Source organism: Misgurnus anguillicaudatus, unplaced genomic scaffold (genome assembly GCF_027580225.2).
Source record: "Misgurnus anguillicaudatus unplaced genomic scaffold, ASM2758022v2 HiC_scaffold_34, whole genome shotgun sequence".
NCBI lineage: Eukaryota > Metazoa > Chordata > Actinopteri > Cypriniformes > Cobitidae > Misgurnus > Misgurnus anguillicaudatus.
In genome coordinates, this window is record NW_027395284.1 from 2,396,277 (window position 1) to 2,415,447 (window position 19,171).

At 38.5% G+C, this 19,171-nt stretch overlaps 1 protein-coding gene across 1 annotated transcript in view; it reads right to left on the bottom strand.

Moving 5' to 3' along the window:
- Positions 1-2: 2 nt before the first annotated feature.
- Positions 3-19,171, bottom strand: part of LOC141363328 (sphingosine kinase 2-like) — a gene marked incomplete at its 3' end in the record, with an annotated part of 28,269 nt that continues 9,100 nt past the window's right edge. Inside the window, exons 2-3 of the mRNA XM_073865966.1 lie at positions 6,617-6,766; positions 3-70 (exon numbers count right to left, since the gene is read on the bottom strand). Coding sequence (XP_073722067.1) covers positions 3-70; positions 6,617-6,766 — 218 coding nt within the window. The remainder of the gene's footprint in view (positions 71-6,616; positions 6,767-19,171) is intronic.

Genomic DNA, 19,171 nt, shown 5'->3' on the forward strand with positions numbered 1-19,171 from the left:
AGGATCACTAAAGCATCCCACTGCGTGAGGTCAGCGTTTCGCACCAGATCCCTCGCGTGATTCTGTCTCTCTGCATGATCACAGATTACAGAATAAAATCAGATATCTGTCTGTTTGTCTGTGTGACAAGAGATGACAAAGAGAAGATAATCGCAGTCGCAGCCAGACATAACTGCAGTTAATGATGGATGGTTTTTGCTGGTCTCCCAGCCTGGTTTTTGCTGGTTACGCTAATGTAGCAGGTTGGTTTATGGGTTTTGGACACTTTTTAAGCTGGTCAGGCTGGGAGGAAGTTGGTTTTAGCTGCTGGGTCAGCTGGTCTTCCAGCCTGACCCACAAAAAAGTGCCCAAACCCCCTATAAAACCAGCCTGCAACACCAGCTAAAACAAGGTTGGGAGACCAGCTAAAGCTTAGGCAGGTTTTAGCCGGTCTTTCAGTAGGGGAGTATATGAGTAGATGGGTTTTTTAAGGTACATTAACCAAATCTATTAGATCATACTGGAGAGAAAGAGAGATATGTTAAGTGTTATCTTGTGTTATATAAATATTATGATGTGATTTTGCAACACAAGACTCACAGTGGCTATGTTTCCATGCGCAAAAAAAATTGTCAATCCAACTGAATTTAATACGATTGAAGGTTACGACGATACATTTCACATGCCACCTAATCATTGCAATCTGATTAAAATGTTTGTTTACATGTACATTCTATAGAATCCGAATCGAATGTCTGCGCAAGCGCACAGCCAATGTTGCCAGATTCGTGAATCAAAACTATCCGAATGGACTAACCCAAAAGCATCCCAATCAGCCCCGCCGCTCCCATAACGCGCATCACGCGCTGTGCGTAGGGCACCACGTGCTGAGGGGGCACCAAAAATAATAGCCTAATGAAAAAAATGTTTAATGCTGAAATTATTTAATTAGCCTATAAAAATATTATTAGGCCCTTTTTTTTATCATTAGCATTTTATTACATTTTTTTGATCATCACTGATACATTATAAACAACATTGTATTCCCATCATGCTTTCCAGCATAACATGTATCCCGCAATGATGATACATTTTAAATAAACATAAATTATTACTATAAAGAAAAAGAACAAAAAGAACAAAAAAAAAAAAAAAAAATACATTCAAAATATATATTTCCTAACATGCACCACGTTCTCATCTAATAGCAATATATTGCACATATAATCCCCATTTTGCCAAATATTTGTCCGCCCCGGCATTGATATTGAAACAAATTTTTTCATATGAAGCCACTTTTGCCAATTCTATACTCCACTCCTGAAAGGAGGGCTCACCTACGTTCTTCCAATTTCTCATTATTATTTGTTTTCCTACCATTATACTGGTTTGGATGAAGTCTGCAACTCCACAGTTAGCTGTCATTTGTGGATCATTTAAAACATATAGCCTCGGGCAAAACTCCAACGTAGTCTGGGTAATGTTTTTAATACAGTCATGAATCTTTGACCAATAATTCTTAATCATAGAACATTCCCAGAACATGTGAAAAAAAGTTCCTTCCGAGTTGCTACATTTCCAACAGTCTGGATTATCCCTCAGCTTCAACCTAAACAATCTAGTCGGGGTCCAATAAAACCGATTCAAAATCTTAAACTGAATTAGTCTAATTTTAATGTCCCTTGAGACCCTCTTAATATTTTCACAAATACAATCCCACTCCTTACATGTAAGGTTGATGTTCAAATCTGTCGACCATATTAACATTGTTGCATAAGATATGGAAATTGTCTGTTTAACTAACATATCATAAAATATAGCAGCTTCATGTCCCATCCCCATTATTTTCCTAGTCTGAGAGAGAAGGTTTGATTGTTGAGGTTCTATTCCTTTCCCTATGACAGCAACTACCAGGTGTCGTATTTGTAAATACTTCCAGTAGTTATTTCTGGGTAAATTATATTCACCAGCCAACTTTTCAAACGACTTTATACTATCCTTCTCATATAGGTTTGCTATTGTAATAATTCCTTTTTCTGCCCACTCTTTCCATAAAAATGGATGTTTATTATATTAGGCCCTTTTTATCCATGTATATGTTACAAAAAAGGAGGAACGAGATAATTTAATGGCTCTAGTCTAGAAAGTATGCCCCCCAGCCTTTGATTGTCTGTGCCTGTTGATCGCGCGGGCGCCTGACGAAGTTTGACAGAGGCCGTTTTTCAATCCGAAGGCTGCAGCCTCCAGAGGTCGCATTTTTAGGCTGCATACGTCATCAAAACTTTCTAATTTCGTAATATTAACAATTATAAAGTTAACTATTATTCTTAGTTAATCGTAAATTGTTGTAATATGCTTATGACTTGCTAATGTAATGTTCAGTTCTGAAATAAAGCTTGATGACGTATGCAGCCTGCATATGCGACCTCGCGCAGGCTGCAGCTTTCGGATATAGAAACGGCCAGTCAGAAGGCAACTTTTGGAAATGTCCCCGAAAAGACAGCAGGAGTCAGGATGGGAAAAAAAAGAAACTGCGGGATGATGCCCGCCCCGTGCATTACTTGCAGGTAAGTCCATCATGTTTAATCATTCACTTCTAAATAAGGGAAATGCGCAAGGGCTGCAGCTGTAGCTGCTGCTAATCGTAATGCGCCTCGAACTTGCTGTGCTGATATTAATGTTTAGCAAACTATGTTGTTATAATTTATAACTTCAGTGCAAGCTAAATTGAGAAACATTACTGTAAAACATTACCTATGCATATCCATTTTACAAATAACTGGCGCAGCTTTTACTTTCTTCTTTAGATATTGAGCAGTAGTTTATTTTGTGGTTTATTTTGACGTGACGGTGGTTAATACTTTCTCAGTAAAAGTTAACGTTAGCAGTCAGTGCACATGTTACAATTCATCACTCTTAAATATATATAAATATAAAACGTCATGATATGAAGCAAACATTACTGTGACACTTAGTTCTCTGAATCTTTGTTTTATTTAAGAATATTGAGTATTCTTGTTTACTTATTGATGTTTATTTAATGTAATTTATTTAAAGTGACATTGTACTTGGGAAAAACATGTCTGGATTATTTTGATAATTTAAGTTTGGTAATTTTTCTGTTTTGCTATTCTATAAAAGTTTGCACTTTCAAATGTGTAGTGTGTGTTGGCTAAAGTTGTGAAGATTTTACTTTCTGCTATTAAGTTATATGTTTGGCAACAAAAAAATAAACTGGCAAAAACAAACGTTTTTTTTCTTAGGGTGGGGGGCATTATAAAGGAATTATGCTTAGGGCACCAAAATGGCTAGCAGCGGCACTGATCCCAATGACTATTCACAGCCGAAATACCAATAACTTAGCAACAAAATCATTTCGTTTTTGACCCGCAGAAAAAACAACTGGTGGTAACAGTTTAAACAGTAGCCCAAATCTAAAAAAGCATCTCTCGTCGAGTTTACGCTTTATCTCTGGATTAAAGTCAAAGCTGGGTTGGAGAAAGTTGTTCTTAAGACGTTTTCAGATATAGGTGATGAAAACACAATTTTTAAAAGGCACAACACTATTTTATCGCTTTAAGTAGCCTAAAGTTTTAAAGTATACTTAACGCTGCAGAGTTTAGTACATCGCGTGTAAAGTGCGTGACCCCGTTAACGTTACCTTAATAATGTGTGATGCTATTGCCTTGCTATTACGCGTTTCTGTGACGAGAATCATGTGATATAAGAGTTTAATATAAGACGTGAACTAGAGCACAAATGTTCTGCGCATGTGCACAAGGTATTTTTGGATCCGATTTAAAAAAATACTTCGATTCACGCGTTTACATGCATACTTTTCTCCTGCTGATCGGATCACAGATTGTAGTACACCACCCCCTTCAATAAGATCCAAATTTGCATCCGATCATCCTCAATCGTATTGATTAAAGGGGGGGTTTAATGGTATTTCAAGCATTCTGACTTATTAACACAGTTATAGAGTTGTTTCCTCATGCTAAACGTAGGCAAAGCAGTCCCGGCGCCATGGGCGGGCTTTAGGGGGCCGGGCCCGCCCTGTGAGTCACCAGTGCCCGCCCTGGACGAGCATGCGGTCTCCCTTCACCTGTTCATCAGCTCCATGTTTTAATCAATAGGCTACTGTTATTAATTAAAAGTTATTGTTTTGGACATATATAACTCCTGAATAAAAAATAAAATGTGTTTGGTCTGATTTAAAAAAATATTTGTTTTAAACGTATTTGATTGGTTTGTCAATAGTGAGCGCGGAAATGTTTGGTTGTTTGCTAAGCGCGCCCCACCGCTTAACGTTAAGACACGATTTGTAGTGAGACTGACACGTTATAGTTCTGCTGTTATCTTTCAACTATTTTCGCTGCTGAAACAACAAAAACACAATCAACATTGCGTCTAAAATGTAAGTGGCTTAATATTAATTACTTGTTTGTTGTTGTCATGAAATCTGTCACATTTTCAACTGTGATGTGATGCTGCTTAACTGTATCATGTTATTAAAAACTCCACATTTTTACCGCAGTATGTTTAACCCACTTTGTTAACACACTTTGTGTTTGCTGCGCTTATTTGTTTAACTTTGCGTTATTACATTATGCACTTTCTGTCGCCATTGAGACTAAAGGATGCAGAATCATTATCGTGTTTTGGTGATTGTTATTGCCGTTTTTAATCAGACTAGGCTACTTGTTCGGTCGAGCAAGTAAAATTCTCTTTCACTTGGCCTTTTAAAAAATCAACTTGTCTCTGATATTAAGCGGACAAGCGTTGATGTCGAGCCCTGCGACGTGTTTTATTTGCGTTTAGACTGCTTCAGTAGGCTGGTCCAATCTTTACGACTTCTCCGTTGTATTTCGTTAATGGAGAGGTATGTTAGTTCTTCCTCGCTTTTTGTCCATTTAATTCATAATTAATGATATTATGCATTGCAATGAGGTTGATCTCATTTGTGCCCCCTCTGAAAAATGAAATGCCCGTCCGTGAATTTGTGTCTGGCGCCGGGTCTGAGGCAAAGTGTCAAAAATGCAGTTGGGCGTGTTTCAGAGTATTTCTGTGCCGAATGCACTTCGCCAGGGTTCGTACAAGTTTCGGCTAATTTTTTTCGATTACGGTTCTAACTGACGTTTCAGGGGTTTTCGATACGTATCACTTCTTTATATGGGCTTCCGCCGGAAAACTTCCCCCGGAAAACCCCGCCCAGCCGTCAGTCAGCGGGAGACGCTAGAGCTTGCTAACAGCTTATCACGCCACTCAGCTTTGTTTAATTTCAAAAGTCAACAATGGCACAACAAGAAGTGTGTTTTTGGATGTAAGGAGAAGACATCCAGCCTTATGGAAACAATGGATATAGTTTATTATCCGGATTAGCAGCGGAGTTTTGCGTGTGTGTTTGATACAGTGGATTTTCAGAACCGGGTCATGACGAGTTACACGTGGTAAGTAAGACTTCTGTCTTATGTTGGAAATAGGCGCGTGTATATTATATAAATGACACGAACATGTAGTGAATCATAAGTTAAAACAGTGTTGTATAGTGTTGTATGACTCGTACTCGCTCCTCCCGTGTTATAACTCCTCCTTCTTCATTTTTTCGTACGTTATCGGAAAGATTCGGTAAAGCTAATCTTTCTTTTATAAATCTGATTAAACTAAAGACTCTTCAGAGATATAAAGGATGTCATACTACTCTATAGGTACTCCAGATTAATATCAGAAATGCAGAAACAGCGTGTGTTACGTGAGCTTTAAGGTGTTTACATGAAGACTTTTCAATACGGTTGAGCCATCAATACGATTACAAACAGATTATTTGGTTGCATGTGAACATACCTAGTGATCCACCTCCATACTATACACACAGCTCACACAACTACATATCAACATTTTATCTTCGAAACGGTAATGTTTTTGTTGACCTTTCATGTCATATATCACTCAAACTTCATGAGTGAAACACTGCAATATTTCAACACCATCACAGATTGTACAGTAATTCATATAAGTGTATTAGATGAGTAAATTTAGGAAGTGTCACTTATTTTGATGCCTCTCTTGTGCCGTTACAGTCACAATATTTTAGGGTTGAGGTGAAAGGTAGTAAATGCACTCAGTGATTTGTGTCGAAAAGAAAAACATAGGGTGGGACTTCATTTTTTTAAATCTGATTGGACTTTGAAAAGCTTTTGTGATATTATTGGTTGATATTGTTTTTCAGCTTTGGTTACCGAAAAGGAAGATTTGTATAAGTGTGTATTAGTGTGTGCAGAATTTCATGAGATTTAATTTAACTTTAATGATTAAATGAAATGTAGTCAGCAGTAAGACAGCAGGACAGCTCAGTGTGTTGTGTATCTTATCATGATTCCATTAAATAATATTTTCCAGACATTTTTGGTGTGTTTTTGCTCTGTGTTTGATATGAGAGATAAGAGATAAATGTTTTCACAGACTGTTACAGACCGACAGAAATAACAAGAAACAGACAAATATTAGATGATCCATCACTGCAGAAATGACAGGAACATCTAACCTGAACAGCCTGATCTCACTGGTATTTCTGAAATGTGTGTGCATGTGTGTGCGTGTGTGTGTGTGTGTGTGTGGGGGGGGGGGTATTACAGACCTGTAATGACCAGTGTATGGTGTATATCTGCCTCTGTAAGCATCCGCTGGATGTGGGTGTTGTAGAGAGCCATTGCTTGACCCCGCCCACTCTGAGGATTGACCAATACCATTACACCACATGAGCGACGTACCTCAGAAAACAACACATCTGAAATAAACAAAGTGCAATAGTTAATTCAAGTGTACAATATAAAATTTTACTAAACACTTCACCAGTGACAGGTGTGTTTATACCTTTGAAACTTTTCCAATAATATTTTTGTAAGTAACTTCCACAAACTTCAAATATGAATGAGCTCATGTTTGCATGACATTGTGTTGGGAACAAATGACTGAAAGAAGACTCATAATGTTCAGCTGCTTAATAAGCAGCAGTTTTCTTTGTTAAATGACTTTTAAACTAGATGTATTGTAGTAAACACAAATACGTTGACGTGAATGAGGCAGCTTTACTTGACATGTACAGAATTCATCTAATTTATATTATTTTTTAGAAAATAAATCTGTTCAATTTAGTCCAGTGTTTCTTAACCAAAGGTTGACAACTAATGACATATGACAAAGCAAGCAAAAAATAAGCTAAAAATCAATGCATTTCTTTATTCTTTATACAGTAGTTATTCCAAGTTCAAAAAAAAAAAATATTAGGTAGAAATTGTGAATGGGGTGAAATATTTTTGTCAAAAATATGAGATTCACTTTTTTAGACGTTGTAATGTTGCATGTGAGTCAAGGAGTTTTATATCAAGAGTTTTACTTATTGTGCCAATTTTTGCATTAGGCATTTGACAGCTGTTCATTTCTGATGCTGGTTAGAGATTTAACCCAGCGTTATCTCTGACCTCAGACATTAAAATGTCATCCTATCTCATATATCTTTCACACAAGCTGTGTTTTGACCAGCCAATCCTCATGAAGTGTGTATAAATAGCACGCAGTATGAAAAGTGCTACCCAGTCTCACGAGGTTTCGTGATCTAGTAACATAATTTTTTATTATTTTTTCGTGATATTATCACGAATTTCCACGTTTTTCATGATTGTATAACAAATTCCTGTTTTCATGTGATTATCATGTATTGGTTACTCAACTGCTTTTTCCTATTTTTAAACCATTGTTGCTTCGGTTTAGGGTTAGATTTGGTGCTTGCATTAGAATGTCACTTTATACATTGGTTTATACAATTTTTCCTGATTCATTTTTTATATGTCGCCTGGCGTTAGAGTTAGAGTTGGGTTTGTGTAGGGATGTAATTTTATGTAAATCTAACCCTAAACCGAAGCGACAATGGTAAGAAAATAGGAAAAAGCAGTTGAGTAACCAATACGTGATAATCACACGAAAACAGGAATTTATTATACAATCACGAAAAAACTAATTTTTTATAATTTCACAAAAAAAGAATCAAATAATTACGTGACTATATAACGAAATTTTGTGGAAAAGTCGTGCAATACTTTACACCAAATTCCAATTTTCCTGTCCTTTCCGTTCACTTTATACGGTGCACTTTTCATGTCGTTTTATGTATTGGTTTCTCATTTTTTCAGTTTTTTACACCATTGTCGCTTGTGTTTAGGTTTAGATTTGGGATTTTCTTTAGGATGTCATTTAATATATAGGTTTCTCCATGTTTTTGTCTATTTTTAAACCATGGTTCGCTTGAAGTTGGGATTAGATTTGGGGTTTGGGTTAGGATATCATTTATGTAACAAAAAGTTGGTCAACTCCAAACCCAAGCGACAATAGAGAAACCATATAATGACATGAAAAGATGTGCCGTATTAAGTCAACTGGAAGGACTGGCGTATCATATTCACACAAAATTGAAATTTGTGCACGACTTTAAACACTTCCTGCTATTAATATGTAAATCCTAAGAATGGGCTGATTTTGACATTTGACATTGAAGCTTGGAGCTCAAATTCAATCATATCAACAGTGCTAATGTTCACACAACAGACTGAAACACACACACTGTTGTTTATATTTTGCTGTACAAAAGGTTCATTCATATTACAGGAATATTTGGTGTTAGTTTTTCTCAGGACCTGTTCACCATTGATCCAGTTCAGCAGGATGGACTTGTTTCCCGGGGAGTGGTTTACACGTGGGACTCGACTGACCTACACGACAGGTGAGATGTTCAGTGCCGGTCTGAAAGACACCTCAGGTGTTGAGGTATGACAGTATGAAGGGTGTGACAGTGATCGTTCAAGACAGAGAAACGTAGTAAAGGATGACGGTTCACCATCGAAAGAATGACTAAATGCCTTTATAACGAAAGACAAACATTGAGAGGCTCCACCCACACCCAGGCATTCTTCAGCGTCAGGCTGTGGATGTTTTTTTTTCACAGTGATGGTTCATTCAAGTAGCTTGTAAACACAGTTGTAAAGAGACAATGTGTCTAAGTTATTAAAGGTTAGAAATTCTGTCACTATTTACTCTTTAGAGACTTTCTGGATTTATGGAACCATTAAAAATATGTGTAAAAATCCACTTCATTGAAGAACAACTTTGGGTTTGATATAACGTTCAGGGCAGTAATGATAAAAGGATTTCATTTAACCACATTATCTTTAGGAACCCTAATTAAATTCTTGACTATAGTTGAAGAAATTCTGTTACTTAACCTGTTAAACAGATCAGTGTTATTAGTCTGTTTCCTAGATATACCATGCTGCTTAACTTTAACCATCAAGACTTGGTTGCTAACCAGACAGATGAGAATTTTCATTCTGCTTGATCAGCTACACTTTGTTATTTTCAAGTTATTTTTGACATTGCGTCAAAAAGGGGATGAACCCAACCTGTCAGGTTGGAATTTGATCTATCCCCTATGGCAAATAAAAAACTATAGCCAAAAATATATTTTAAGTATATGCTAAATACATTTTGTAGAAAGTAATGCTCAATTGAATATATTTTTGAATTTGGAAATATATTTAGTTTTAACCTTCCTATATCAACATATATTTCAAAATCTATTTCAAGGGCAAATTTATTTCTAATTTTACATCCCATATGGCAAAAATATTTTCTTTACAGAAACATATTTTAAATATACACTAAATACAAGGTAATTTTATAAAGTATATTTTTGAAGTTGAAACTATGTTTCATTTCAACCTTTTTAAAACTGTTATGTTTAGGGATGGGACGATTATCCGTTTCACGATTAACCACGGTAAAATGTCCTGACGGTTAGTATTATCATTTAAAATGTAATTATCATTACAACCGTGATTACCGTCATTTTGAAAACTCGCGGTAAATCCTGTCCAGCCAGAATCAGTTTGATGCAGGCGCACACATGCAACATAGTTTTTTGCACAAGAAGGCATTTAAGGGATAATGTATTGTATTCATTCACTGTAAACTTATTAGACAGATTTATTTATTTTTTACCACAGAAATAATTTCAGGGACATGAAATATTAAATTGTGATTTTCAAAAATAAAACTTATTCAAATGTTTTCAGTGTATCAGTTCTTTTTGAACATTTCTATCTCTTTTTAACAAAACCATGATAATATTCATAGCCGTGATAACTATCCGGGAATACCGTCCCATCCCTAGTTTACAGGTTTGTAACATAAACAAATTTTTTCTTCAAATGCAACGTAAATATATTTACTTTGATTGAAATAATGTATTTTTTAATGCTTTAAAATGTATTTATTTAAAAAATATACAGTACTGTACAAAGTCTTAGGCCACCACCACCAGACTTGTTGTTTTAGAAGTTTTAAAGGTGCTCTAAGCGAATTCACGCGTTTTAGACCATAAAACATTTTTTGTTACATACAGCAAACATCTCACTATCTGCTTGCTACCTGACCGCTGATCAAACTGTAAAAAAATGCGATATCTGTAGACAGCCCAGGCTTCACAAACGGCAATAACAACACAGTGGCCAAACCTAGCACCACGAAACAAAACAAAGTGTTCCAGCCAATAAACGACAAGAAGGATTTGGGGGTGGGGGTTGGGCGCGTTCATGAAAGCACGGAAGAGAGGGGGAGGGGGAGGAGTTAGCTACACTCCGTTTGTTTGAAAACAGTTCAAACATCAACAACAAGTGACGTCGCACAGATTCGCTTAGAGCGCCTTTAATGTCCATCCATATTTATTTTTCAATCTATTTTATTAAGATACAAACAGGAAATACAGGAATTTAATGTGTTATCCCAAAACTAACACACCTTCTGTGTTATTATTCATTGTGCCGCCCACCACGGTCCTGCGACAGAAATGTCTTGTCTGCAAGTGTTCATTTTTCACAAAATAGAGTAACGTGAGTAACAAACTTATTTAAATTTCTGTAATTGTAACTTCGTTACTTGATTAAAAAAAATACTTTGTTACATGCTCATTACCACTAAAAGTAATGGAATTACAGTAACGGAATTACTTTGTAACGCGTTACTCCCATCACTGTTTTTAACACAACTTATAAAATCAAGTTAAAATTGTTTAAGTTAAAGTAACAAAATATATGTTTATTTGACAAAATATTGCCTATTTTTTACACTGTTTAACTTAGTTTAACCTCAAAAGTAGTTGTAAGATTAATAAATCAACTTAAAATGACATCAAATACCCCACTGTGATGTGAAAACAGACTGACTGTTAACTTCTGAGCGAGGTGTCAGGATTAGGACAGATGAACCCAATAGCAGACGATGAAGGGTTAAACAAAAGACTTTAATGAACAACAAGACAAACAAAGCCCACGTGGGGGCAAACAGCATTAAACAACTTATGACAAAGACTAAACACTAGACTTGACTAACAACTTGACATGAAAACTAGACTAGATACTTGACTCTAATAATACACGACTGGAATACATACAAACAGTACAAAATGAATCAGCACAGGACCATGGACACAAAGGGATTTAAATAGCAAAAACTAAACAAGATAACAAGGGAGGAACAGGTGATGGGAATAAACTAATGATTAAACAATTAACAGGGAGAACAAGGGGGCGGGGTCAGGAGACGAGACACCGAAGGCACATGACTCTAAACACAAGATCATGAGCCTTCACATTACACATGGGACTGTCAGAACCCAGCCATAATGACAAGACACAATATTAAACAGAATACAATGGCCGGACCCTGACAGTACCCCCTCCTAAGGGACGCCACCTGGCGTCCCCAAGGGAACACACAAGACCAAGAACATGACAGATACTACAGGACAAGGATACAAACACATAAAAATATAAGATAAGTAGGTGCTGGAAAAAACAATGCAAAACTAAAAATCACACACATGAGTCCACTGTGTATAGAAGACAAACAGTCCAAGGGGGTTTGGGCAGTGGTCGCTGTGGCTCATGCGCAGACGGCTGTGGCTCATGCGCAGACGGCTGTGGCTCATGCGCAGACGGCTGTGGCTGCTGGGGGGCAGCAGGTGAGGCAGCGGACTCAGAACCAGCCATCCTGTGAATTGGCTCAAACCTGACAGCGGCCAATCCAAGAAACCGGCCGATCACGGCGGCAACCTCCCTGAAGACCGGATCCGGCCTGACGATGGCTCTCCAGAGCTCGGCAAAGAGCGCAGAACGCTCTTGGTCCAGCAGCCAGCTCGGAACAGGGCGCACTTCAATGGGCAGCAGAACAAAAGCATGGGATACGACGGCAGGACCCAACTCCGTCGCTGGGTTCAATTCTGGCTGATTCATTCTGTCAGGATTAGGACAGATGAACCCAATAGCGGACGATGAAGGGTTAAACAAAAGACTTTAATGAACAACAAGACAAACAAAGCCCACGTGGGGGCAAACAGCATTAAACAACTTATGACAAAGACTAAACACTAGACTTGACTAACAACTTGACATGAAAACTAGACTAGACTAGATACTTGACTCTAATAATACACGACTGGAATACATACAAACAGTACAAAATGAATCAGCACAGGACCATGGACACAAAGGGATTTAAATAGCAAAAACTAAACAAGATAACAAGGGAGGAACAGGTGATGGGAATAAACTAATGATTAAACAATTAACAGGGAGAACAAGGGGGCGGGGTCAGGAGACGAGACACCGAAGGCACATGACTCTAAACACAAGATCATGAGCCTTCACATTACACATGGGACTGTCAGAACCCAGCCATAATGACAAGACACAATAGGTGTGTTCGACTTCATGCGGCGCTGCGCAGACCGATCGGTGGCTGACTTGAAGCAGTGCATTCCGGTTAGTATTTTTGTCCGACTTCAGCTGGCGCTGCAGGCACGTGATTGTGTCATATGGTTTTTAAGTACCGCGAGAGCGGTTCGAGATCAGCCGCCTGAGTAAGCCAGCGCAGTTCGCGAAGAGGAGCTGCACGGGCTGTAATGACGACACAGCTGTTTCACGATTGGTCGGATTCACCACATGACAACAATCACGTGCATTTCGTGTTTATTTTCACGCCCTCAGTTCCACAAATGCTCACAAATCTGTATTTTTATAACAGTTAAAGCTATTTTCATGTAGTCGCGATGTTATATTGTGTCATCTTCATCAAAATAAAATGGATAAAAAACGTAGACCCCACTACATTGGTATTTAAATAATATATGCTTATGTTGAACTCTTTATTCTTGTAAAACACTGCTGTAAGCCTCTTCAGTTCCACTCATGCTCATACACGGACATTCAAAACAGTATAATTCACTTTTTATGTAGTTTACATCTTACAAATCATGTTTAATGTGATTAAGCAAGCAAACGGCACGTGATCAGCCATGCCTGACGTAAATGCAGCAAGCTACGGGAACCACAGCGCGTCCGACTTCACGTCTCCGTTTTCAGCTCCTCCCCGCCTGCACGCGGCTAATCTCGCCGATCGGTTACATCCAGCCACAGCCGATGTCGAACACACCTATTATTAAACAGAATACAATGGCCGGACCCTGACACGAGGCATCTGTTAGACATCTGCAGAAATGTCCAGGGTAAGCTAACATACTGGTTCAAGTTAGTTTAGTAATATGTTTACAAAAAATATATTTTACATCCATATATATACACTATAAAAGATGATGTGTTAATTTTTTACACATTGTGGGGTATTTGATGTCATTTTAAGTTGATTTATTAATCTTACAACTACTTTTGAGGTTAAACTAAGTTAAACACTGTAAAAAATAGGCAATATTTTGTCAAATAAACATATATTTTGTTACCTTAACTTAAACAATTTTAACTTGATTTTATACGTTATGTAAACTTATCTCTTAAACACATCTTGTGTGTTTTATTAAGGTTTAAGAGATCCTGTAGTTTCCTGCTATTGCTCAAGTGGAAGGGGAGTTTACCCTAAACAATTTTAACTTGATTTTATAAGTTATGTCATCATAAGCCAAAACTTACAATATTAGGTTGAATTGACTTGTAAAACCAAGTTGTTTTAACTTCATGCTGCATTCTTTTTATAGTATAGTTAATGACTAAATTTTCTTTAAAAAAGTGTCTTCTCTGGTTTCATAAGTTGTTTTATATGAGTTTAGACAGAATAATTAATAATTTATTTTTATTTATTCATGTGCATCATTACACAGAATTGTTAACTGAAGTCTCTGGATGTATTTTGTCATTGGTGTATTTAAGTAAATTGGTGCTATCATGTTTTATTGTTTAAGGTTTTGCTCTTTGTTGTATTACATTTGTTTTTATAAAAGCTACTTCCGACCAGTGTTTTACTTTGATACAGTCACTTTTCTTACGGTAAATCACTGTAACGCATGGTCTCAAGGGGCTTATTGTAAAAGACCTTTGCCACGTCCTGTGGATTAAAGTCTTTAAACAAGCAGCAGTAGGAGGTTTTTAACCTGAATTACATCCGTATCCCAGAATGCTCCTGGAGAAGAGGCGGTAATGAGCTCCTCTGGGTGCTGTGCCAGACCATAGTGCACACATACGGATGAATGGCATCTTTCAGTGGGTAGCCAGCGTGGAGTTGGCACAGCAAAGGAACCCGACTCTTACCCGCCGGCAAACAACTCTCTGTCACAGGAGAAGATCCAAAATACACACACACAGACAGAGAGAGAGGTACGAGGATTCATTCAATCACACACATCTCTGTTTGTGAGAATGAGAAACACCCACAGCCGTCATTATCACAGATCTTAGACTGATTAAAATTCATTCGCACAACGATTTACACTAACAAACTCTTATTAGCACTACAGCGCTTTCATTACCTCAAACCACAAAGGCTTGAAATTAAACGAGCAACCAATTTACCATTAAACCTCATGCTCTGTACTTCACACGGATCAGCCTGCATAGACATTTACATCTATACAAATAAATCATATTCTCTGTTTGTAAATCTACAGAGCTGTCTTGCTGGATTTGTTGCAGTGCATTCTGGGATTGTCTTCTCTGCCCAGGACACATGCAATTAAGCCAAAACAAGGTATAAAAATGTAGCATGAAATCACTTGAAAAGCGCTGTGTCCCGGATTGGTCAGATAATCTGTACGCTGTGATTGGAATACCTCTGACCTCAGCCACAAATGTGACGCTTCTTACCATGTTTGAAAGATACGCTCACAATGCAATGCTAACAGGAGTAACGTACAGGCTGTGAGTTTGAAGCGAAAGGAATTATGATAATGATCGTCGTGTCCACATTACCAGGTCAAGGAAGTAAACTGTTTCCCACAATCTGTGTTTTTGTAGTCGAAGAAAAGAGATTTATGTTGGAGATGATAACCTGCGTCATTGTTTACTTTGGAGTTTGTATCTTTTGCATATCGTTAAAGGCGCTCTAAGCGAATTGACGCGTTTTAGACCATAAAACATTTTTTGTTACATACAGCAAACATCTCCTCACTATCTGCTTGCTACCTGTCCGCTGATCAAACTGTAAAAAACGCAATCTCTGTAGACAGCTCAGGCTCGACAAACGGCAATATCAACATAGTAGCCAAACCTACAAACAGAAACCATAACAAAGTGTTCCAGCCAATAAACGACAAGAAGGATTTGGGGGTGGGGGTTGGGCGCGTTCATGAAAGCACGGACGGGAGAGGGAGGAGGAGGCGTTAGCTACGCTCCGTTTGTTTGAAAACAGGAAGTGACGTCGCACATTATTTGCTTAGAGAGCCTTTAACATGAACTAATACACACCAAAGGAAATCTAAAATTGTGAATCTGATAATTGGTGCTCTTTAATGTCTGCATAGAGTGTGTTTCTGGTCTAAGCTGCAAAAATGTAATGGTTGTTAGGGAATTCTGGCGGTCGTTAGGGTGTTCCTGATGGTTGTTATGGTATTCTGGATGGTTGTTAGGGAATTCTGGTGGTCGTTAGCGTGTAATAGATGTTTGTTAGGAAGTTCTGGGGGATTGTTAGGGTGTACTTGATGGTTGTAAGGGAATTCTGGGGGTCATCAGGATATACTAGATGGTTGTTAGGGAATTCTGGGGGTCGTTAGGGTGTACTGGGTGGTTGTTAGGGTATTCTGGGGGTCGTTAGGGTGTACTAGATGGTTGTTACGGAATTCTGGGGGTCATGAGGGTGTTCCTGATGGTTGTTATGGTATTCTGGATGGTTGTTAGGGAATTCTGGGGGTCGTTGGCGTGTACTAGATGTTTGTTAGGGAATTCTGGGGGGTTGTTATGGTGTACTTGATGGTTGTTAGGGAATTCTGGGGGTCATTGGGCTGTACTGGATGGTTGTTAGGGTATTCTGGGGGTCGTTAGGGTGTACTAGATGGTTGTTAGGGAATTCTGGGGGTCATGAGGGTGTACTAGATGGTTGTTAGGGAATTCTTGTGGTCATTAGCGTGTAATAGATGTTTGTTAGGAAATTCTGGGGGATTGTTAGGGTGTACTTGATGGTTGTAAGGGAATTCTGTGGGTCATCAGGATATACTAGATGGTTGTTAGGGAATTCTGGGGGTCGTTGGGGTGTACTGGATGGTTGTTAGGGTATTCTGGGGGTCGTTAGGGTGTACTAGATGGCTGTTAGGGAATTCTGGGGGTTGTCAAGGTGTACTGGATGGTTGTTAGGAAATTCTTGTGGTCGTTAGCGTGTAATAGATGTTTGTTAGGAAATTCTGGGGGATTGTTAGGGTGTACTTGATGGTTGTAAGGGAATTCTGGGGGTCATCAGGGTATACTAGATGGTTGTTAGGGAATTCTGGGGGTTGTTAGGGTGTACTGAATGGTTGTTAGGGTATTCTGGGGGTCGTTAGGGTGTACTAGATGGTTGTTAGGGAATTCTGGGGGTCATGAGGCTGTACTAGATGGTTGTTAAGGAATTATGGGGTTTGTTGGGATGTACTGGATGGTTGTTAGGGTATTCTGGGGGTCGTTAGGGTGTACTAGATGGTTGTTAGGGAATTCTGGGGGTCATGAGGGTGTACTAGATGGTTGTTAGTGAATTCTGGGGGTTGTTAAGGTGTACTGGATGATTGTTAGGAAATTCTAGTGGTCGTTAGCGTGTAATAGATGTTTGTTAGGAAATTCTGGGGGATTGTTAGGGTGCATTTGATGGTTGTAAGGGAATTCTGGGGGTCATGAGGGTGTACTAGATGGTTGTTAGGGAATTATGGGGGTTGTTGGTGTGTACTGGATGGTTGTTAGGGTATTCTGGGGGTCTGTAGGGTGTACTAGATGTTTTTTTGCATATCGTTAACATGTAATAATACACACACACACACACACCAATGGAAATGTAAAATCGTGTACCTGATAACTTTTTAAATTTCTGCATAGAGTGTGTTTATGGTCTAAGCTGCAAAAATGTAAATATTTATGGGTATGACATCACCAGCTCATTAACATATTAGCATATTAATATAGAGGTGTTTTTGATTGTTCACACTGACTCAGGGCGTACTCACATTATACAAATCAAACCAAACCGTGCCCCAGCGCGATTGTCCCCCCTCCCCTACTCCCCCTCTGGCCTGCACTCACATAGCGTTTCAGCATTCGTGCCGGAGCACGCTTACGTCATTATGGCGCGTACCGGAGCACGCTTACGTCATTATGGTGCGACGGTTTCGGGATAAACAGGAAGAGCGGCGGTGTGACTGAACACAATGGAGTCCATCGCTCTGTTTACTCTGTGGATAATTTTAAGTCGTTTGGTCCACGGTGGTCCACAGCCTTCTCACAGCCTGTTGTTAAACAAATCTATCGCCTTTGTGGCACGAAAATGGTCACGTAATCGTGCTGCTCGTATGAGGAGGTTTGCAAGGTACCAGCTGAAGTGCAGCAAGGACTTTGCAGCTTTGATTACGGACTACAGTTCCCGTACATCGACAAGGTAAGAATTAAGATACTGAAATGTCATTGAACACAAATGAAAAGTGTATTGTGAAATTTGAAATTCAATATGTTTATATAATATATGTTTATGTTTTTTTATTATTACGACAGTAGCGTTCTAAAGCTAATAATCATGTAACTTGTTGGTTTTGGAGCGTCACAAAACCGTGACGTCACGCGTCCTGTTCCGTACTCCAGCACAGTTAGCGCTCATACTGCATGCGAACCGCGCCTGAGTCCAACTGAACCGTGCTCTGGCCCACCTCTTCCAAGCGGGCCAGGGCCGGCTAATCGAGCCGCGCCCGGGCACGGTTCGGAGCACTCACACTAGTCAAACGAACCGCGCTTTGGTGGTCAAACGCACTCGGGCACGGTTCAAACTGGCTAGTGTGAGTAGGTCCTTAAAGCATCACTGCGTTAAAAGTGAGAACATTTGGAGACAACACAAGTTTCAAGTTTCAAGTTTACTTTATTTATAAAGCACATTTAAAACAACCTTGGTTGACCAAAGTGCTGTACAACATATTTCCAAGAACAAAAATCAAACATTTACAAAACATTAAAAGCACAAGAGTATAAATAAGTTTTTAAAAGGCTTCTAAACTCTGTCTCTGTGGTTGCTGTTTTAATATCTAAAGGCAATCTGTTCCATAGCCTGGGGCCAGCTACCGCAAAGGCTCTGTCACCTCTGCATCTCAGTCTGGATTTGGGTACTCGTAGCATGTGATTATTCTGTGATCTGAGCAGTCGGATTGGTTTATGTTCAATAATCAAATCACAAATGTGTGTGCTGTGCCATATGTTTAGTGTGTGTGTTTGAGTGAGACTTTATTTCTTTATAAAGAAAAGCCTATTTTAGGACTATTCATTTTTTTTAAATTGCAGTGATATTATCATGCCAATAACCACATTCCCTTGAACCACATTTGCATTAATATAATGCAAACATATGCTATTATTTATATTTTTCAAATTTACATTATGATATTTTCTGCATGTGCAGTGCAACATATATAAATAGTAGTCAAACATAATTAATTTTCTTAATACAGAAATATATTCACAATCTTATTTCAGGGTGAAATGTTTTGTTTTCTTCAGTCAGTCAGAGCAAGAAGACTCCTGAGATTCAGTCACTGAACACGAGCTTGTATTTATTGTCCTTGACTAGGACTAAATTTCTCTCTGATTCATGTGTGCTGAGGAAAACATCATTCACTGCTAACACTAGAAATCAGATGAGCTTT